Source organism: Bacillus rossius, assembly GCF_032445375.1.
Source record: "Bacillus rossius redtenbacheri isolate Brsri chromosome 9 unlocalized genomic scaffold, Brsri_v3 Brsri_v3_scf9_1, whole genome shotgun sequence".
Taxonomy (NCBI): Eukaryota; Metazoa; Arthropoda; class Insecta; order Phasmatodea; family Bacillidae; genus Bacillus; species Bacillus rossius.
In genome coordinates, this window is record NW_026962012.1 from 17314137 (window position 1) to 17334687 (window position 20551).

Consider the following 20551-nt stretch of genomic DNA (forward strand, 5'->3'; position numbering starts at 1 on the left):
TTTTCCAATCGAGTGGAAGAGAGATGCTACGCATGCGTACAATGAGCATGACTAGAGATGCCACGCATGCGTACAATGAGTAAACAGGACACATCCGTAGTGGGACGTCCGTAGTGAGACACTTTTTCGTGCATGCAGCCGGCGTTCATTGATTTATTAGACATTGTCACGTCAAAAATGCGCACACTTCCAGCCATGCGTTCTGCTTCTCTGTGCGATCTTTAAAACTATCGCTGGTTTTGTCCCACAAACACGGTCTGGTTACTACCAATTCAATCAGCGTCACAGCGTCGTACCTGAACCCTGCCATCTCACAAGTCTTTGCTGCACTGTGCGAGCGACTGAGGTACCTGCTGTGACGGCAAGCTCACTCCCCTGCCCCGCTCCGTGCCAGGCAGGTAGTCCGGATTATCGAGGTCATCTCCGGCTGCACTCCGGCATGCCGGCAGCCGGACCCGTTTCTCCGGTTGTGCCGGAGCGTGTGCAAGCGCCCTGAGGGTGTGAGGAGGGGGGATTTGGCACAGGGCCAGATGTGCGTGAATGGGAGGGGAGCAGTGGATGTGGGGGTGGGGGTGTTGCACGGGCAAGGATGCTCGCTGAAGGCCAGGAGGGGGGAGTAAGGTGAAAGTGAAAGTTGGTGGAGGGGTGGTGCGTGCGGTGCCGCGCTCTTCCAGGTGGTCCCATTGTCGCTGCTCCTCTGCGCGCCAAATTCCACCGCACGCATCCAAAATGGCAGTCTTCTGTCTCCTTTGTCTGATCTTGATCCGATTTTCTTGGCTTCTGGCTCTGCTATTATGCCCCATGTGGGCGCCATTTGCTATCACCCGGCCTCTGTAGAAGGCCCGGGAAGTACCTGACGGGCGCTACGGGCATCGTGGTGCTGCTGTGGTCTGGGGGGCGCACAGGCTAGTGGGACACTAGACCATTGGTGATGGGTCGTAGGTACTCTGCCTACCTAGCGGGGCACGCGGCTGGAAATCTACCCTGAAACTCCCTACTTGACTGTGAGGCCGCTCGGCCATTTAGAGGATGGAATGGTGCGGAATAATCGTAGATGACACCATTTATATTAAATTGGCTTTTAATCCACGGACTTCTCCGGTGGTACACATGGGTACACTGTACTCCCTACACATGCACTACGCAGTGGCAGAACCTCTACAAAAGCTAGGATAATGTGCTATGCGGCATCTGAGCCATTGTACTATTACACTAACAAATGCTGATTACAAAACAAAACACGACACTAACATAGCACTGTGAATTTTCCGCTGCAGTCTTGCGGAGACGTGATTACTAGTTAGCTGGAGGCTGCCATCGCCGAAAGTTAATTGTCTTACGAGGGCTCAATGAGCGTGATTCTAAATTCTATTCTACACTTACGTGAGGTTGTGGCCAGCAGGCGTATGCCCAGAAATCTTAATGAAAATTAGTTGGCTGGAGTCGGCCAGTGCCGTAAATTGCGTGGTCCGCGACGTGGTGCGGAATCGCCAAGGAAACGGTTGAGATAAGCCCGGGTCCGCGAAATACACGCCGAGTCTACGTGAAGAGCAATGAATTAAAAAGGTTTGGTTATTAAATCAAGTACAGAGTGAACGATCGGTGGAACAAAACTGAAGGCTGCATACGGACACACGTCTTGACCTGGCGCGGAGTGGCTGGAGAGTGCCGAACATGGCCGCCTCGCAAGGGAGGGAAACTTTCACCTCCTTTGTGAGTCGGTGCAAAAAACTTATATCAACTTAATTTGCTCTGTTATAAGCTAAAAACATGTTCCATGTGCTCAATTAAAGGGTAGCACCTGGTAATTGGGTGCTTATGCCTTATCGACTGTGTTATTGTATTTAATTATTTTAATTGTGGTATCAAGATGGCGACTGTAAATTTATTAACATATTGTCCTACTGTAAAACTGTTTTAGTTGGATTTCTCCTAATCTGACTCGATCATTGTCACGGGCACTTTAATTAAGGCCAGTGGCCGCGGTGACTGGTAATGAGGTTCGTTGTCTACTCCGTGCGTGCAGCGCTTGCACGGGGTAGCTACGACACACTTGTTTACTGCTTGTGAATTAATAATTGTGTCCTAAGGTCTTGATCCCTAATTGTTTTATGGGGTCAAACCCCCGGTGTTTTGTGCCCTGAAGTTTATTTGAGTCTAGTGGTGTCACGCGAGTCGCTCGCCTGAATCATTCCCACTGGGCTAGGGGTGCGCTCCAAAAACGGGATCTGGTACTAGCGGTGTGGAGCTCGGGCTTAGAGGACATGGTCGGGACGACATCAGTTTGGCTTCTTGTTTTGTTAGTTTTTAGATGGTAGACGATAACATTTAGTTCAATATCACAAATGATTTTTAACAGAGTAACTGGACACTCTAGTGACGCATATCTCGCTGAGAAAGTACTCGTGTGTTGCTGGATGAGTGGTGCGGTAAGTCGTCATCTATTTTGCGGCGCCGTGCTGTTACTCGACATGCGACCCGCGTTGTGACACGCGACACGCCTACCACAGTTCGAGTAGAACCTTGCTAGTAATGTATGTGCGCTTTAGATGTTTTAGAAACAAATTATTTAATCATGTGTATTCATGCATAAAAATGACAGAACTAAGATTTTTAAATTTTGAACCAAGAAATTGTTTAGTTCGTTACTTTTATTTCGCTATTCAAGTAATATTATTATTATTATTTACTGTGTGACATTAATTATTATAAATTTAAAAAATTTACACCGAAGTAGCTCATATTTTATTGCCATATTTCATAATACTTTTCTCTAAACAAGCAAAACAACTTCTGTGGTATTTCAGGCATTTATAAAAATAAAATTGTTACTCTGGAATTTTTAAATAACTCTGCACATTAATAAAAAATAATGTTGAAAACACAAAACCTGACCAGTGCCCTACGTGGGTGCGATAAACTAGAGTGACCACGCTCGTGTGACGCATGTATTGCTGGACGATCAGCGCCGGGGCCGGCGTGTCGCTAGAGAGACACGCGAACCGCGACACGCCTGGCGCTGCTTGAGGTTAGATAGACATGACGTAACATTTTCGCTGTCGCGGGTTGTGGCTCCTTGCTTTGTGGTTGTGGCCTGGCCCTGCGACTTGCAGCTACAAATCGCGACTGCGATACGGCAGTCGCCGCGACAAATTCGTCGCAACAGTAAATATTCCCCATCCGTACTCGATAGTGTATTATACTCTACGTGTGTAGGGAAGTCCGGGGAAATCTGTAGTGCTTTGCTTTGAAACTTTATTATTTTTGAAAATGTGGGCAGACACGTTGTTGATATTATTTATTTCAATTTGTACAGCTCTATTAGGAGAAGGTTGGTGTTTGGTTAACTTTATGAGAACTTCATTTCTGTTAAAAAATAAATAAAATTTCCAAAAAATGTTTTTACTTCTAGCATGTTTTTTAATTATTCTGTGTTACTCAAGTTGTTTACCGGGTTTTACAAGTAATAAACTTAAGTTAGGTACATTTACATAAAGTCTAAAATTGTGAAAATGTTTAGGTTATGTTAGCTAGAACATAATTGGGTAATATAAAATAGTAAGGATAGTTTGTTGGTAAATTAGCAACGTTTCAATTGGAAATTCCAAATCAATCATTAAAATTATGTTGCAGTAATTTTTTATCTAACTAACATAAACCTAATAAACAACACTAATTTAAATATTTTAATAGGTATGAACCTAACCTAACTAGCCAACTGTCAACACTAAGTATTGTAAAAATAGCTAACCTAACCAAGCCAACCATTCTCACTGTATCATAGTATTTGAAATATATACACCTAACCAATCATTAAAATTGTTAACTTCTGAAAACTTATTAAGGTATCACAATGACCGCTTAATTAATCATTTGAAAACATGCAAGGAAGAAAAAATTAATAGCACTCTTTTAGAAAAAATAATTTTAATATTACAAAAAATTAGTTTTAGGAAGTTACTACCAATATTTTTTAACCAACCCTCTATAAGGCTTTTTAATTTTTTCATAGAATACATGGAACAGTTTGATAGTAGGGAAGGCTATTAAGACCAGGGAAATTATTACCAGTGGGTGGGAACTCAAATAGCTTGATATGTTTTAAAATCGGCCCAATATAGGTAGATAGCTAGCAATTTCTTACGTAAATTCATAGAGAGAGTGAATACTCAAGTTTAAATATTAAGTGAAATGTTAATTATGAAATTAAATTTAGGATCTAAAGAGTAAATTTTAGAAAAAAATGTAAAACAAAATGGGAAAATTCTAATGTCGTGGCTTTTCCTTAATAGAATAATTTTTTTTTCCAACATGAAAGCATTCCTCTATTTACCCTGAAAACTTTTTTTTTTTTTTTTTTTTTGAGAAATTACAGTTTATAGATTGCAGTAAGTAATCTGTGCAGTGATGTGGTGCCGCCATTGTGCTTTAGCGTAGCAACTTGATCATGTCGCTCACAATGTATAATTACTTGTATATTTTGGATTTGGATTTTTTTATACAGAGGATGGTAAATAAAAATTTAAAAAAAAAAAATACAAAAAAAGTGCTAGTGGCCCTATATGCATCCAAACCCAGGCATCAACCCTTCACAGGGATTTTTTTTAGTAGTATGGAGACGCGAAGCGATGACTAGTTATGTACGATTGCACGTTACCTGACATAAAAAAGTATTGTCATTATGCATTATGTGTTTGTAACAAAATTATTCCTTTTTTACGATACGTGACATGTTGCCATGCGTTAATCCCCTACTGTGCTTGTAAACAGCTTTCCTCAAAAATGACAGGGAGGGACATAAAAATATTAGAACAAGTAAGAAAGGATTTGTGAAATACAATTTTTCTGACGTGACAACGTCTAATAAATCGATGAACGCCGGCTGCACGCATGAAAAAGTGTCCCACAACGGATGTCCCACTACGGATATGTCCTGTTTGCTCATTGTACGCATGCGTGGCATTTCTCTTCATGCTCATTGTACACATGCGTAGCATCTCACTTCCACTCGATTGGAATAAACATCAATTTGACTTTTCAATCATATTTTCGTCGTTTGAATTATTAATATTATGTAATTTAACGATCTTCCACCGATTTTCAGCACAATCGGTACGGTTATTTAAAAGTAATGTTGAATATTCAAATACGTTTTGAACCAACAATGGTGTTTTACAGTTACACATAATAATTCAAATTACACCCGGGATCTTTTGCACAATGTTTTAAAAAATATTGTAACACATTATAAATAAGTTTGGTGTATTTGGGATGCGTATTTGTTATAAGATCGTGTTATGAAAACGAAATAATATTATTCCCCTACCGTGAACAAAATTTATATATATATATATATATATATATATATATATATATATATATATATATATATATATATATATATATATATATAATCTGAAACTAATACTTTGCGAGTATGGTCTCATGGCCGAGCGGTCAGCAAGGCTAACTTCTAATCCAAAGGTTGTCGGTTCGAATTCCGGCCGCTGCGGATTTTTTTTTGTACTTGTAAAAATAAATACGGCGCACGCAACATTTCAAAAGTAATAAATATATTTGAATCAATGAATGCAAATAAAAGTAAATTTATTAATTAAATTGTACATTTCACTTCACTCCTTTGTATCCATACAAAATAGTGATAATTCAATAAAAGTGATTCAATTTTATTCATAAAAGTATGCAGAGGTAGATTTTATCATACAAAAGATAGAAAAATTTAAAAAAAAAAATTCTTCCTCAAAGAATATAAAATTATAATGCCTAAATGGTTTGGTTGCAAAAACCTATTACGGCTCAGTCTCAAGCCGAATATTATATTTCCTTTTCTTTTGGATCAATCATTTCATCAATGTTTTGTTATGACGTTGTCACGTTAAACTATCGTCCGTAAACCGACTTTAAAGACAACCAAATTTTTTTTTTTTGTATTTGATTTTATTTTGAAAACTAATACTTCAAAATAATTACTATTCAATTAGTGACAAATATTTAACATAGCATACCTCATGAGTTTGTCATATACCAACATTTCTTTTAAAGTAAATAATTTGTATAATATAACTACCCTGAGATCACATAGTTACAAACTTGAACAAAAATCTGAGTTTTAAACACACAACAAGTATTCAAAATTATTTCATTACTCTCACAAATGTATTGGTAAAAGTCACATAGATGATTAAAAACACAAGACTATTTTTGAAATTAAAAAAAAAAATTGGATGTGTTCTGTACCAGTTGTGAGAAAAAATGAATAAATGTCTATCACTGTGGACTATAAAAAAAAAGCACTAACGCTCCTTTGTGATTGCGATGAAAAGAAGTGAATGCAATAGTTGCAACACTGTATACATTGATAGTCATAATCAGTGTACTACCATGTGACACAGTAGCAGCTTACTTGCTGTATTTACTATTTAGTTATGATGAAACTGATGCAGCTCAAAAACAAAATAAATTTAAATAATGGTCCTGGATTCCAGAGTAAGTTAGCAGGTATGCATTTGTATTATTGTTGAACTAAAATAGTTTACCTGACTGCTGGTAACAATAAAAATATGTGAATAACTAGGTTTTACACTTCTTAATACGAGCTCATTTAATCATTATTTAATAGTTACAGCATTTTAAAAATCCCATTTAAATCCCGACTTAAAACGGTTTTTACATAATTATTTTGACTGAATGATTGCATATTTTATGTATATGTTTGTCACATGTTATATGCTAAGCCATTTTTCACTCAGTGACATATTTTGTTGTTATAAATTGATATGTTTTCCAGGTCTCACTTGGGTGATGGTGTACAGGACTGAGAAGTATCAGAAACTAAAGGCTGAAGTGGAAAGGCAGAGCAAAAAATGTAAGTTTTTGATAAGTTTCTGACAATTAACTCACTTCTTTAGTTCTATGTATTGAATCAGTGAAAGTTGTTCACACTTCCTTTATCAGCCTGTCTCCTTTGCCTTCTGTTTACTTATTCCTAGTCCTGTCTGTAGCGAACTGGGAGCAGGGGCTTCACCGGCTGCCCCGAAGGGATGCATCGGGCGCTGCTGCCACTGGGGGAGGAAACTTGGCCATGAAGTGTTCACATCGAATAACAAGATCGAGCATGAGCTCTTAAGGGCTCCGCCCACTCGGGCACACACGCGGTGCGCAGAGCTTCAGGAAAAACAACGCTATTTCATAACTACTCAAGATATCCAAGTGGGGTCTGCTTACGAAAAGCATTTAAGAGTTAGATGAGGGCCGAAAAGTACTTTTGATTTCGGATTAAGGTTTTAAACTGTATTTTTAGAACAGTTAAAATGGCTAAAACGCAAGTTTTCAGAGTAATTTTTAGGCATAAAACAACCGGTACAGATTCTTGAAAGAACTCAAGGGACTTGCATTGCACCTTTATCTTGATTTCCCCGCAATATAATGTTACGACCACCGCTCAAATTTCACAGTTGTCCTGTGACGACGAGAAGACTGCAGTCCAGAGGAGACACAGCGCTAAAAGCGCCAGCGAGCGTCGCGCTTATCATCCCGCCTCACTAACACACATACGCCCCTGACGAGGCGGGCTCCTTAACGGCGGGGGCTTCGCTGGACTGGTCAAGAACAAATTATTTACCGCATGAAAGAAGAACTCTCAAAAATTTTTTGAATGTAACTTTAAATGTAGCGCCAAAAAGCTATTTTAAAAATCAACTGACTGGGGTGCTAGTGCATGTAGTTGCTGAAAATGGCTGCGAACCAGGCAGAGAATGCCTTTTGTGTGCTTGAATACGCCCGTAGCGAATCGGTAGTGAGTGTCCAAAGAGCTTTCCGTGGCAAGTTTAACAAAACATCACCAGTTTACAATAGCATAATAAAGTGGTACAAGAAATTTGAGGAAGACGGCTGTTTGTGCAACGCAAAACTGTCGGGTCGGCCAGGCGTGTCACAACAGACAGTGGATTGTGTACAGTACGTGATGGTGCGGAGTCCCAAGAAGTCAACTTATCGGGCTAGTGCAGAATTGAACATCCCTCAGCCAACAGTGTGGAAAATTCTTCGTAAGCGATTAAGAGTGAAGCCATACAAATTGCAGCTTCTGCAAGCCATCAGCCACGATGACAAATTGCTCCGACTGCAGTTCTGCATTGCCATGCAGAACCGTCTTGAAGACGATGACTTTGCAAGCAAATTAATCTTCAGTGACGAAGCCACTTTTCATTTCTCAGGAAGAGTCAACCGACACAACACACGCATATGGGGGACAGAGAATCCACATGCAACTCTCGAACACGTCCGAGATTCGCCAAAAGTTAACGTATTCTGTGCCATGTCAAACAAGACAGTTTATGGCCCCTTCTTCTTCGCTGAGAGAACTGTCACTTATATCACGTACCTCGACATGCTGCAATTGTGGCTTATGCCACAACTTGAAGCTGATAGCAGGGACTTCATATTCCAACAAGATGGTGCTCCACCTCATTACCACAATGTGGTACGAGATTATCTGAATGAGACGTTGCCACATCGCTGGATGGGCCGTGGGGCGGCCGCTGACCAAGTACTACTCCCGAGGCCACCACGATCACCGGACTTGACACCTTGTGATTTTTTCTTGTTAAGGATAGTGTTTATGTTCCACCTCTACCACAGAACCTTGACGAATAAATTGAGACACCGCATCATAGCAGCTGCTCTTACCATCACTCCTGATATTCTGCTCGGGTATGGGCAGAGAATTGGACTATCGATTAGATGTGTGTTGTGTGACGCAAGGTGGACACATAGAACATTTATAACTGGTGAAAAAAAAAACTTTGAGAGTTTTTTTTTCACGTGGTATATAATTTGTTACATAATTCTTAGCAATTTCACTGTACCAATTTTTTGAAATGTTTCACAGACTTTATAATTACTCTGTATAATGATCCTATTATTTTAATAAGGTAAATATAGTTATATTTCCTCTAAAATAAATATTTTTGGTTACTCTGCAGCTTTTTTTAAAGAACATTAAAATTTATTTAAATGAACTTGTAGACCAGATACTAATTACTAAGTTTGTCCCAGGCAGAATAACAAGAAACATTGACTTGGTGATTTAGATTTTTTATTTACCCTCGGCAAGTTCTGCGATGCCATCCATTTCCTTTGCAGACGAGAGTGCACTATCATCACTGCTATCGCTGTCAATACCGCCTCAATTTACTATTACTTTGTCTGTCTCGAAGTGGAAATGCACATCTGTGTTGGGAATGTTTGACCAAGTCTGGGGCTGCTTCGCCCCCACAGAGTCCGATATGCCACCACCCCTCACACCCTCCTAGCCTCAGCACACCATACCTCTCCCCCCCCCCCCCCCCCAGCAACATGCATGTGACGTGTTTAAACAGCACGCCACAAATACCACAAACTACTGCAAGAAGGCACAGTAGAACCAGTGCCTCGTTCCCTTATTTAATAATAAATAATGTTGTAAATCTTTTTATTTTATCCCCAAGTGCACTTTATATTTCAGGATCCCGCAAACACTCTACGTGTTTACGTTTATTAAGTTACAACTTTGCAGTAATGCACCCGAACTTGTCAAAGGCCATCCAATTTTTAATTATTTTTGAACTGTAATCTTAATACTTAAATTCACTATATATTTTTGAGGCTGGAATAATTGTGTCATAACTTTAGAAGTTTAATTCTGTTTAATAGTAATACGTTAACGGCACGCCAACGGCTTTTTCAACTTGCCGTCAGACGCATTGACATGCGGCATCGGCCACCATATCTTGTCCCTGTCACTTCTCATCGTCACTCGAGGTAAGACGCTTCCAGCACTCCGAGGACTTCATCTTTTTCTGTAACTGATCTTCGTCACTTCGGTCGTATTAATTTCTTTATCTATCCTCGAAGCTTACCTCGGGGGCTTGGCTCTTTAATTAATTGTATAGTAATCTGCTAGCCCGAGTTCAGACAACAAGGCAAAACTAATGACCAACCAGAGATGGTTCTAGCCAACCCATAAACCACTTGCGCCATTCGGAATTTTTACAGTTCTACTTTTATTTGTAATTATTTGTACAAGGGACATGTGGTGGCACGTATTATACCTCAGTACGGCAATGCTTGTGCGTTTGTGAGTGCACGTGTTATTGCAAACTGGTGTGTGGACGGCTAATAAGAGCAGACTTCATTATCTCTTATTCTTATAGCATGCCAGTTGCTGAGAGCCAGCCAGGTTCAGATGTTATTGCTAGTTGCGCTAAGAGGGATTCGAGTCATGTCCCCACACGGGCGACGTCATGTCCAGAGGACAGTCTCTGCTGGGTCCATTTCCCTCAGACGTGGTGCCCATTAATTGTTCTAGTATCCAACACCGAATCCCCCAAACACATCAAGTTGCCAAGATATTAATTACACAGGCAAACAAACAAAAAAAATTGTAAAAACTTTTTAAACAAATATATCTAAACCTATGTATTTTTGGGTGCTGAAAGTATGTCTGGTATCAGTTTTTTTTCTATCACCCACAGTTCTCTTAGAAAATGACATCCAATATATTTTAAGATAGGCACAACTTAACTGTACTTTTATTTAATTAGGCTAGAATTTTTATTCACAACAACATATACCTCTTGAATACTGTTACGAACGCAAGAGACAAGACGCGATGCATGTCAGGTTCAGAGTGGGCTGGCGGCCACTGACGTCAGGCACCGTCCATTGACGTAAGACATGCCACGCATGCCTGGCCGGATTACAAGGGTCCTCGCTACCCACCCCCCTCCGCTCCCCGCGCATCGTTCCGCCTCGGGCTATGATTACCTTTAGCGGCCTGGGCCACCAAGAGTAGTGGCGTGATTAAGCGTCACTGTTCTGGGTGTTTTGGCGTAGGGTCGGCCCGGGGTGACGCAACACTTCACAGCCGCTCTCGTCCCTTCGAGAAGGATGTCACGGGTATATAAGCGACGAGAGAGAGAGAGAGAGATAGGCATACACACACACACTCACACTTACACTTTTACAACCATGATGAAGAATACTTAGAGCACATAGATTAAACACTGAAAATTGAGATTTTGTTGACTGGAAGAAAACAAACAGCTGCCCCATTTCCCAGAACTGCCAACCTGGTAACATTTTATTTTATTCAATGTTTCAATGTAATAAAATGTATAACAATTATTAGATGTAAATTTAACTTTTCACATTTTGAACATTAAAATGTGACAAATTGGTTGGTGATACTACTTTTTCATTATTATTTTTGGTCTCGGTACACCCAAAAACATAACTTAGGTAAAATTATTAAGAACCTTTTTTATCATTGGCCTTTGTTATTAAAGCTTAAAAACTACATTAATGCACATTTTAGCCTTAGCGCTTAAAACAAATTACTGTAACTTAGCAAGGATTTAACTTTTAAATTAATTTTAGCAAATCCAAACACCTTATAAAAATGACAATATTAAAAAAAAATTTGACTTTCCAAAAAAAATTAGTCATTTTTTGATATGATATAAAATTGAATTGAAAAATTTTTGATTTTATTTTATATATGTATATATAAAAAACCTTTTGTCAAAATATTTTCAATTCAAGAACTGTCATTCAGGATTTAAAACTGAAGAACTTAAGCCGTGGCTCGGAAGGGTTGGTCTCTAGGGTGGGGGAGGGGGGGGGGGAATGGGGTTGGAATTGTTCCCATTACCCCCTTCTTTTGGATCAACACCAGCATGTAAAGCTTTTGATGGATAGATGGAATTTTCCAGGTTTTCTGATTAGCTTGAGGTCACGTTATTGATGAACGGATGGGAAATGGCCTTTTTCCTTTCATAGCTTGCCAAGCTTTAATTTTGGACAGACGAACCGGAGAAGTTATAACCTCTCAAATGTTGGCAAGCTAATGCCAGAAACTTTTAGTATCTTAAAATGTTAGTCTTAAAATATTTTCCTAGCTGCTTTCATAACATGTTTTTTTAATTTAATTTGAACACATTTTAAAATTGAGAACTGGTGATGGCAGGGTGGCGGTGACCAGGTATGCTTATAAGGGGGGTGGGGAGGTTTCAGTTGCCTGTGAAACATCTTATCTATTTCCCCTGTAAACATGTGCGTGATTGTTAGGTTACCCGATTTTCACACGTGAGGTGCTAAATTATTTAATGTTATTTTAATGGAACAGTGACAGAAACTTCAATGAAATGAACTCGTGTTACAAGTAAACTTGCAAATAGTCAGTAAAGTAGACAAAGGAATTAAAACAAATAGTGAAATTGCCAAATATTATGTCATTCCATTGTCGTCATTAATCAACAATATTTTAAAAAATGGAGAAAACATTTTAAGCTGCATGTGAGATAGCTTGCGTGTTATCGCCAAGAAAACGATTGTGCAAATCTAAACACAATTAAATGTAAGAGTCTAAGTCTACCACAATGGTTTTATGAAATGTGTGCAGCAAACTTGCCGATTTAAGGATCTCTGATTCAACAAAACGCGAATTACATAGCAATGCCTTTTGCAAGTCGAAGGATGGGTCAGCTTCAAGATCACCTGCAGTTTCAGGAGACATCGCATGACTGTATGACTGTACAAGTGGATTATGACATGGCAATGTCTGCAATGCCTGCGGAGAATGAACTGACACATGTTGATGCGTCTCATTCTACTGCAGGCAAAGCTGATGAAGAAACTGGCGGTGACGAAAGTGAAGATGATCTGGTAAAATGTGTCTTACCTACAAAGAAGGATGCTACAAGTTGTTTAGCCACATTAAAAAATGTGTTATCAAACATTAATGCTAACAAAAAACACTAAAGGCATTTGACAAACTTTGTGCTGTGGAACAGGCAAATAGTACAGACAAAAATTCAGTTTTTTTTTTAAGCTAAAGTTATAAAATGACTAGGTATAATATATATTTATGTATGCTTTAAAATTGAAAATGTTGGTTCAGAGATGAGTAATTTGATTTTGTGTTAATTTCTTTTGACAGATTGCTTATGTATATTTTTAGGATTATGTTAATATGTATAAATAATTTAAAAAATATATTTGTATTGTGACAGTGTTATGCATTAAGCATCAGTTTAAAATATATTTCTATATGCGAACTTGTTGATTCTTAACTTTTTTTTATTTCAAGTGATTTTTAACTTAAGTTTGTTTAATACAAACCTCGTTATTACAAAGTGCCCAAAATTTGGCCTCTTCAGGATTGTATGAAAGAGGTTTGGCTGTATGTACTACCATTGGAAGTGTAAGATGTATTGGGAATGTTTAGTTTATGATTAGTGAACAGGAATTACTGTCATTCAAGTAAAATTACCAGTGGCATTGTATTTTGTTCTGTTGCTCCATTTCAATCCAATAGACCCAAGAAGTTGTAGAATAAGAGATGAAGTAGCTGTGATTTCGATAACTTTGCTGGTGCTTCGTCAGTTTGAAAGTGATGCAACGTTCTCTGTTCGCAGTGGAGAAGAGGAAAGAAGCCCACGGAGACTCGCTGGACAAACAGCACAAGAAGAAGATAGAGCGGGAAGAAGAGAAGCTGAAGAACAACAACCGTGATCTGTCGCTAGTGAAGATGAAGTCGATGTTTGCCATTGGCTTTGCGTTCACAGCTCTCCTGAGCATGTTCAACAGCATGTGAGTACATGTCCATCTCGGAGAGGAACAGAACACTTTACGTTTTACTTTTAAGTTTTAATCATCACCAGCATGTTTTACTCACAATGTAAACAAAAAAGTTACAAATCAAAACTTCCAAGTCTACATTATTGGAAGCCATCAGACTGAATAACTACACAGTGAAGCACTGTTAAGTTGTAAGGGGGAAGCCAAATCTTAAGATGTTTTTCAAGGGATTGTCTTCAACTTATTGTACTGTTCATAGTTTACTGATACATGTGAATAATTTAACTATCAGGCCTGCCGTTTTTACTTACCCGCGCATCGTTCCGCCTCGGGTACAATACAATTTTTCATCTATACGGTCATGTGTTTTGGGACTGCCATTTTCTTCATAAGATATGTTTTTTTTTTTTTTTTTTTTTCATTTAAGAAGTAGCCCAAAAACTTTTGTTTCCCGTTTAATACAAATTTTTTCAAAGTTTAAATCTATTATTCATTAGGATATTACAATTATTTAATAAAACAGAGATACAAAGTTGTCCAATGGGAAAATTCTCTTTCAAACACATTTTCAAAAGTTACGACCTTCATCTGTTCCGCTGCCCCTGCGTATGGAAATGCAGCCAGCGCTAGTTGGCATGATGTTTGGTCAAGTTGATGCCTGTATAGAGTGCAGAGACGAGACAGGCCAATCAGCAGGGGAGGGGGGAGGCATCTTCTCCTAGACACAGGCAGAACACATCCCTCCCCTTCTGCTACATACAGCGCCTCTTTGTCTCGAGGGTTGGGCATGTTCCGAGAGCACCATCATGTGAAGTGGCGTAACTAGGATGCCGTTGTTTTCACAGTTTTCAGTATTAAGTCAGGCTTGATTACTATACACCTAAGATGGCTATGTGATCTTTCCGGAGAGGAGGCCAACCTGATGTGAGGGAGTGAGAGGTTGTTGGCGACACCGGCGAATCCTCGGAGCGCTACTGGCGAGGATTGTAGGCGACAAGCGATTGGCTTCATGTATGCAGATCGGAGCATTGGGAACTGAGTCAGTGAGGTGCGTGGTGTGAAATGAGCATTAGAGAGCGTGACTGTCAGGCTGAGCTCCAGTGGGAAGAATGAATAGTGAACGTAATTTCCAGGCCTGTTTTTCCCACTTGAAACACTATATTTGATAGCCTACACTATTTTGTGGTTAGTGTTTGCTATGGCAATAATAGTTGTAGGTATGCTACGATAGTGTCATCTTCAATTCGGGTCACAGTTTCCATTTAAATTTATTTTAAGTTGATATAAAGTATACTTTTGTTAGTATTATGTATTTACTAGTAATATGGCTAATATGGTGTCATTAAAAGAGGGATTAAAGGCTAAAATTAGAATAGTTGATCAAAGTGTAAATTCTCTTTCGGAAATGTTATCAAACACAACCTTAATTTGTTTTTTATACGTTATTATTCAAACCCATAAATAATTATTTCAATAAGAAATTTAAATTTTGATAATGGGTTTTGGCCCTAGTTATCATAAGAAAACTTTAACATTTGTGAGTTTTCTTATTTATACTTGCAAGAGAAAGAAAAAAAAATTATTTTCCATTAATAAAGGTTCAAACAACTAAGAATATTTTTGAAGACAGCTCCTTGAAAAACATCATAACAGAGTTTTACTACATTATACACATGTTAGAATTGAAATTCTACATGTGGATAGTCCTATCTCCATGTGATGTCATCTTTTATTGCAGCTTTGATGGGCGTGTGGTAGCGCAACTGCCATTTGTGCCAATCTCGTGGATACAAGGACTGTCACACCGCAACCTGCCCGGAGATGACTACACAGAATGCTCCTTCATATTCCTGTACATTCTCTGCACCATGTCCATCCGGCAGGTGAGTGCACACTGCACAGTGTTTACTGCTACATGTTCCTCTACACCATCTCCATCCGCCAGAAGAGTACAAACTACAATGTACTGCTTCATCTTCCTCTACATTCTGTGCACCCTGTCCATCTAGCTGGAAGGTGCAGACTGCACGGACCTACTATACGAGGGGGGGACCCAAAAAAAAAAACAGGACTGAGAGCGTGCTACCATTCGTAGACTTAGTAGAGAGTTCTCCTGCTAGACGGGGTTATACCTTCACTGAACAGCTTCCCAGACAGCATCAGTTTGTAGGTTAACGTTTGATTGTACTATTGTTTTTTTTTTTTTTTTTTTACTTTTCTCATGTTCCGCCTGTCAAGTCGTTATGGCAGATTTAATTGAACAAAGAGTGTGTTTGAAATTTGGTTTTCTGCTTGAAAAATTGGCAACGAAAACTTACCAAATGATTCAACTGGCTTTCAAGGAGGATGCTAGGAGCCGCATACAAGTTTTCTAGTGATTTGGGTGCTTTAAATGTGGTGAGATGAATGTTGAAGACCATTCTTGCCATTCTTGTCCTGGGCGCCCTTCAACATATCAAAACGATGAAAACATTGAAAATATCCGCCAAAAAATTGAGGATCGTCGTTTCACGAAATTTCAGAAGAGACAGGAGTGAGTTGGAGATTGTGCCAGCTGATTTTGACTGAGGATTTGCAAATGAGATGTGTTGCTGCTAAATTTGTTCCTTTTCTTCTCAAACAAACATTTGATTGAATTTGAAATAGGACTTAAAAAAGAGATTGAAAGTGATCCAAACTTTTTGACGAAAGTCATTACAGATGATGAGAGTTGGTGTTACACGTATGACCCAGAAAGCAAGACAAGTGAGGTCGAATGTTAAGAAGACGATCATTGTCCTATTTTATGTTCGTGGAATTGTGCACCGGGAATTTGTTACCCCTGGCCAGACTGTTAACCAGCACTTTTATTTGGAAGTTTTCAGATGTTTGCGAGAAGATGAGTGGAGGAAAAGCCCGGAACTTTGGCGATCCGGTGACTGGTTCCTTCATAACAACACGCCCCCGCACACACAGCCTTACGAGTGAACCGCTATTTGCCCTCTCGAGTAGGTTTATCGTTCCCCAACCTCCTCATTCGCCAGACCTAGCACTGTGCGACTATTTCCTGTTTTCAAGAATGAAGAAAAATCTAAAAGGAAGCATTTTGATGATGTGGAAATGGTGAAAACCGTTTCTCAAGGGGCACTGGAAGATATCAAAGTTGAAGAGTACCAAAGGTGCTTCAAACAGTGGGAATGGAGAATCTAATGGAGAATACTTCAGGTAAATGAAAGAATTTTTTAAAAAGAGGTAATAAAAACTTTTTATGACCAAAAATCAGGGGGTTTTTTGGGTTCCCCCTAGTATATTCCATTACATCCTCTGTACAATGCCCTCTGGCTGGTAACAGTACTTTTTCATCTTCTTCTACATCATCTGCACCACATCCATCTAGCAAGTGAGTGCAACAAATTGTCCCGCTTCATCTTCCTCTACATCCTCTGCATCATGTCCATCCAGCAGGAAATTGCACTGCACAGTACTGCTTAATCTTCTTCTACATCCTCTGCATCAAATACATCCAACAGCTTGCTGCAAACTGCATAGTACTGCTCTATCGTTATCAAAATATTATGACGGAGGCACTCGAAACTCCGTTAAGATATTGCACAATGTCACCTAAAAAAATAATAGGGCGGGGGGTGGTAGTGGTAGACCTGATACTGGATTGTCCTTAGGGGGGGGGGTGTGTAGGGTGGTGACTGAAAAGAAAAAAATTAATCATCCGGCAACATACCCTTCGCACAATAAATAGAAAATAATTTATCTTTGAAAACAGATAAGTACAATATCTCTTGACTCTATTTTTACTGTGAGTATTGACCTTCAAGCAAATTAATGTTTTAGTCATCTAAAACTAGCTAAACAAAAAAACTTGTGTTATCATCATGGCCGCCGCCACATTTCCATTTTTCCCAACCACAGTGTATTCCAGACTTATAAATTTCACAAACAACTTGACCCATCTTCAGGCTCTTACGAAATAAATAAAGGAATTTAATACTTCGGGATGCTAAACTACCTCCACTCGTGGAAAGAATCAGAAATTATACTATCCTAACACGATTCCAAATGCATCAACATGCATTACATAGCTCGGGCAGAGCCCTGAGTTGTGAGAGTAATTACAAGTTCGCCATTACTTCAAGCGGCAGCGACACACCGCAGCCAGCCAGGGAGGCTCTGAAGGTCCCCAAAGACAAAAAGGTAAAAACCCCCGTGCCCACCCTGGGTGACCCATTTATTAATTCCAAGTCACAAAGTCATTGTATCGCAAGCAATCAACGTGAAAGCAAAACCCGGTCGCGGTTGCAACACAGCCATGCGGCCAACCAAAGCTATCCCCTCTCCACCGCGCTGCCAGACTCGCATTCTTCACGCCAGATTGCGACACTGTCACCAGCACGACAGGCGAGCACGCCTGTGCAGAACAACAACGCAGCGATCCTAACCAGGCCGGCCAACGCTCCCGGCGGTTCCAGGCCGCGGTGTCGCAACAACAGCCCACAGCTGGCCATGCATCGGGCAGCAGTCACACCACCCGTCCTAGGAAAACCGAAAACATTTGCAAACTACCACGCCGAGAAGAAAAAAAACAATACCCGAGTGTCACAAGCACGCGTCAGACACTCAAGCGGGCTCGGAATAGCACCACTGCGCAAAGACAAAGATCATTAACATTTCAAATAAAATTTTACATCATAACAATATTCTGTCCATCCGGCAGGTGACCACAGACTGCACAGTACTGCTTTATCTTCCTCTACACCCTCTGCACTATGTGATCTAGTAGCAGAGTGAATGCTGCAGAATGATCATTTATCTTACTCTGTGTTCTCTGCATTATATTTATGTGACAGGTGAGTGCAGACTGTAGAGTGGGTACTTTTATTTTTCTCTAAATGTTCTGCATCACGTCTATCAGGCAGGTGAGTTCAGAATGAATAGTCCTTCTTAACTTCTTCTATTTCTGCTTATCAGGCAGGGGAATGAATACTGCAGATTGCACCTTCGTGTTACTCTAAATCATTTACCAATTTCATCAATTAGTTTGTAGCAAACTGCAGGGGGCTTCTTTTTCTTTCCATACATCCACTGCATTATGTTTACTGATTTCTCTTGTTTCACACCTACCCTTCATTTTTAGTTTTCAGAGCTAGTAGTCTGTATCACGTAATGGTCCGAGAGTAAAAAAAAAACTGGCTGGACAAAGAAATTCTAACCATTGCTCTGGCTGGTTTTAACACTATAGAAAATAATATTGATGCAAGCAAATGAGTATTCTTGTAATGCTTGCATTCAACTACCCCTCCCACATTAGGCACTGAAAGGCATATCCTGCAGTCCTTGTGCTGTTTAGACAATTGACACATGTGAATCTTTGTTCCATAAAAGCAAGTGTTACATTGTGCTACAGCAATGGGGGTTGAAGTGTTCGTCACCACCACATGTATAACAGGCATGTGGACCCGGCTACTCTGTTCCCAGGGCCGTGACGTAGCCCGCGTGTCCCCCTATCTCACTCAAAACCTCCTGCATGAAGCTACATACTTCCTCTCGCAGCGCTCGCGACTCACTGCCCGTTCGTCCTTGCTCGGCAACTCTCGGGAGCGGAGCACTGACGTCACACCGGCGGGCGTGGGCCGACACACACACGCACGCACACACACACTTCGGCGGACGGTCGTAGAGGGTGGTGGTGGAAGGAGGGGGCTCGCAGCTTGTAAGGGGGGAGGTGGTGGCACATCGGGCTGAGAAGGGCGCAGCCCAGGACGATGTCAATCGACAATAATTCTTTGATTTATTTGCAATACATTTCGTCCTCCTAGTTTAATTAACCATGCAGCATGCATGCATGCATGCTAGTGTGTGGGTGCCGACTGTATTATAGTTGTGTCTGGTTGCAGAACATACAGAAGATGCTGGGATTTGCTCCGTCACGGACGGCCAATAAGCAGAGCGGCAGCATATTCGGACCTCCGCCTCAGCAGTTCAAGTGAACGCTCTCGCAGCCATCGTGCTCCCGTTTATTTATTGTGTTGAGTTTGTACTCTGGATTTATTTATCATGTTAAGTTTTTAATTGTGACATTAAAATATGGAAAGTGGGGTGCTAACACACGTTTTCTTTTTCAATAGTTTTGTGTTTGCCAGTCAATATGGTTTACAGAGTTGCCTCTCAACCTAAGTGTGAATTTTGCAACATTCTTTAATCATACCAAAATGCGTAAGTTAAAATGTCCACCATTAAAAATTTTTTCTAAAGTGCTCAACAAACAATGAAACTGTTTTTTGTTCCTCAAATTGCTGTGTCAGTTGTGTCACGTATCACACCAACCTGTCAATAAATGGCTAGTGGTTTGTTGTGTATTTGTCAACAAGGAGAAATGGTGCACAGATGGAACAGCCTAACAGTCTATATGAATGCAAGCAGATAATTGGTCAAAAAAAATCCAACGTAACAGCGTGCGGCGTGTGACAAAGGTTTAGATGGTCATGTGTGTTACTGTTTGGAAATAAATGTTTTAAAAGTTTAACGATAAATATAGTTCAAGAGATTATTCTCAAACATTAATATATTGATTTTTGTCCTTAAATGCTGAGCATTATATGCGGAAAGCATAATATAAACGCAAACGTTTTAAATAGGAAAATTTTACTTAAGGATAAATGGAAGTGTTGAAGGGAATAATTTTGTGAATGTGTTAAGCAAGTTTTGCTGTATTTAACTAGAAATTCTTTTAGTTGAGTATAACAATTCTTATACCAGAAGAACCGGACAAATTTCTGGCTTGAGTACTCTGCTTTCATGCTCACATAGGTTGAGCAGGGAGGTGGTGCCACCCAGAATGATTTGGGGGGAGGGGGGGGATGAAGCTCCTGGGAGCCTCAGGACACTTCTGCAGGGAAAAAGAGGTGAGGCAGCGATGGAG

The 20551-nt window shown here is 40.0% G+C and overlaps 1 protein-coding gene across 1 annotated transcript; it reads left to right on the forward strand.

Annotated features, from left to right (window-relative positions):
• Window positions 1–3185: 3185 nt before the first annotated feature.
• On the forward strand, window positions 3186–19735 carry LOC134542641 (calcium load-activated calcium channel). The gene is made up of 5 exons (XM_063387045.1): window positions 3186–3331; window positions 6809–6886; window positions 13476–13650; window positions 15377–15521; window positions 19527–19735. The coding sequence occupies exons 1-5, from the start codon at window positions 3271–3273 to the stop codon at window positions 19617–19619; spliced, it is 552 nt and encodes a 183-aa protein (XP_063243115.1). The 5' UTR covers window positions 3186–3270; the 3' UTR covers window positions 19620–19735.
• Window positions 19736–20551: the final 816 nt, after the last annotated feature.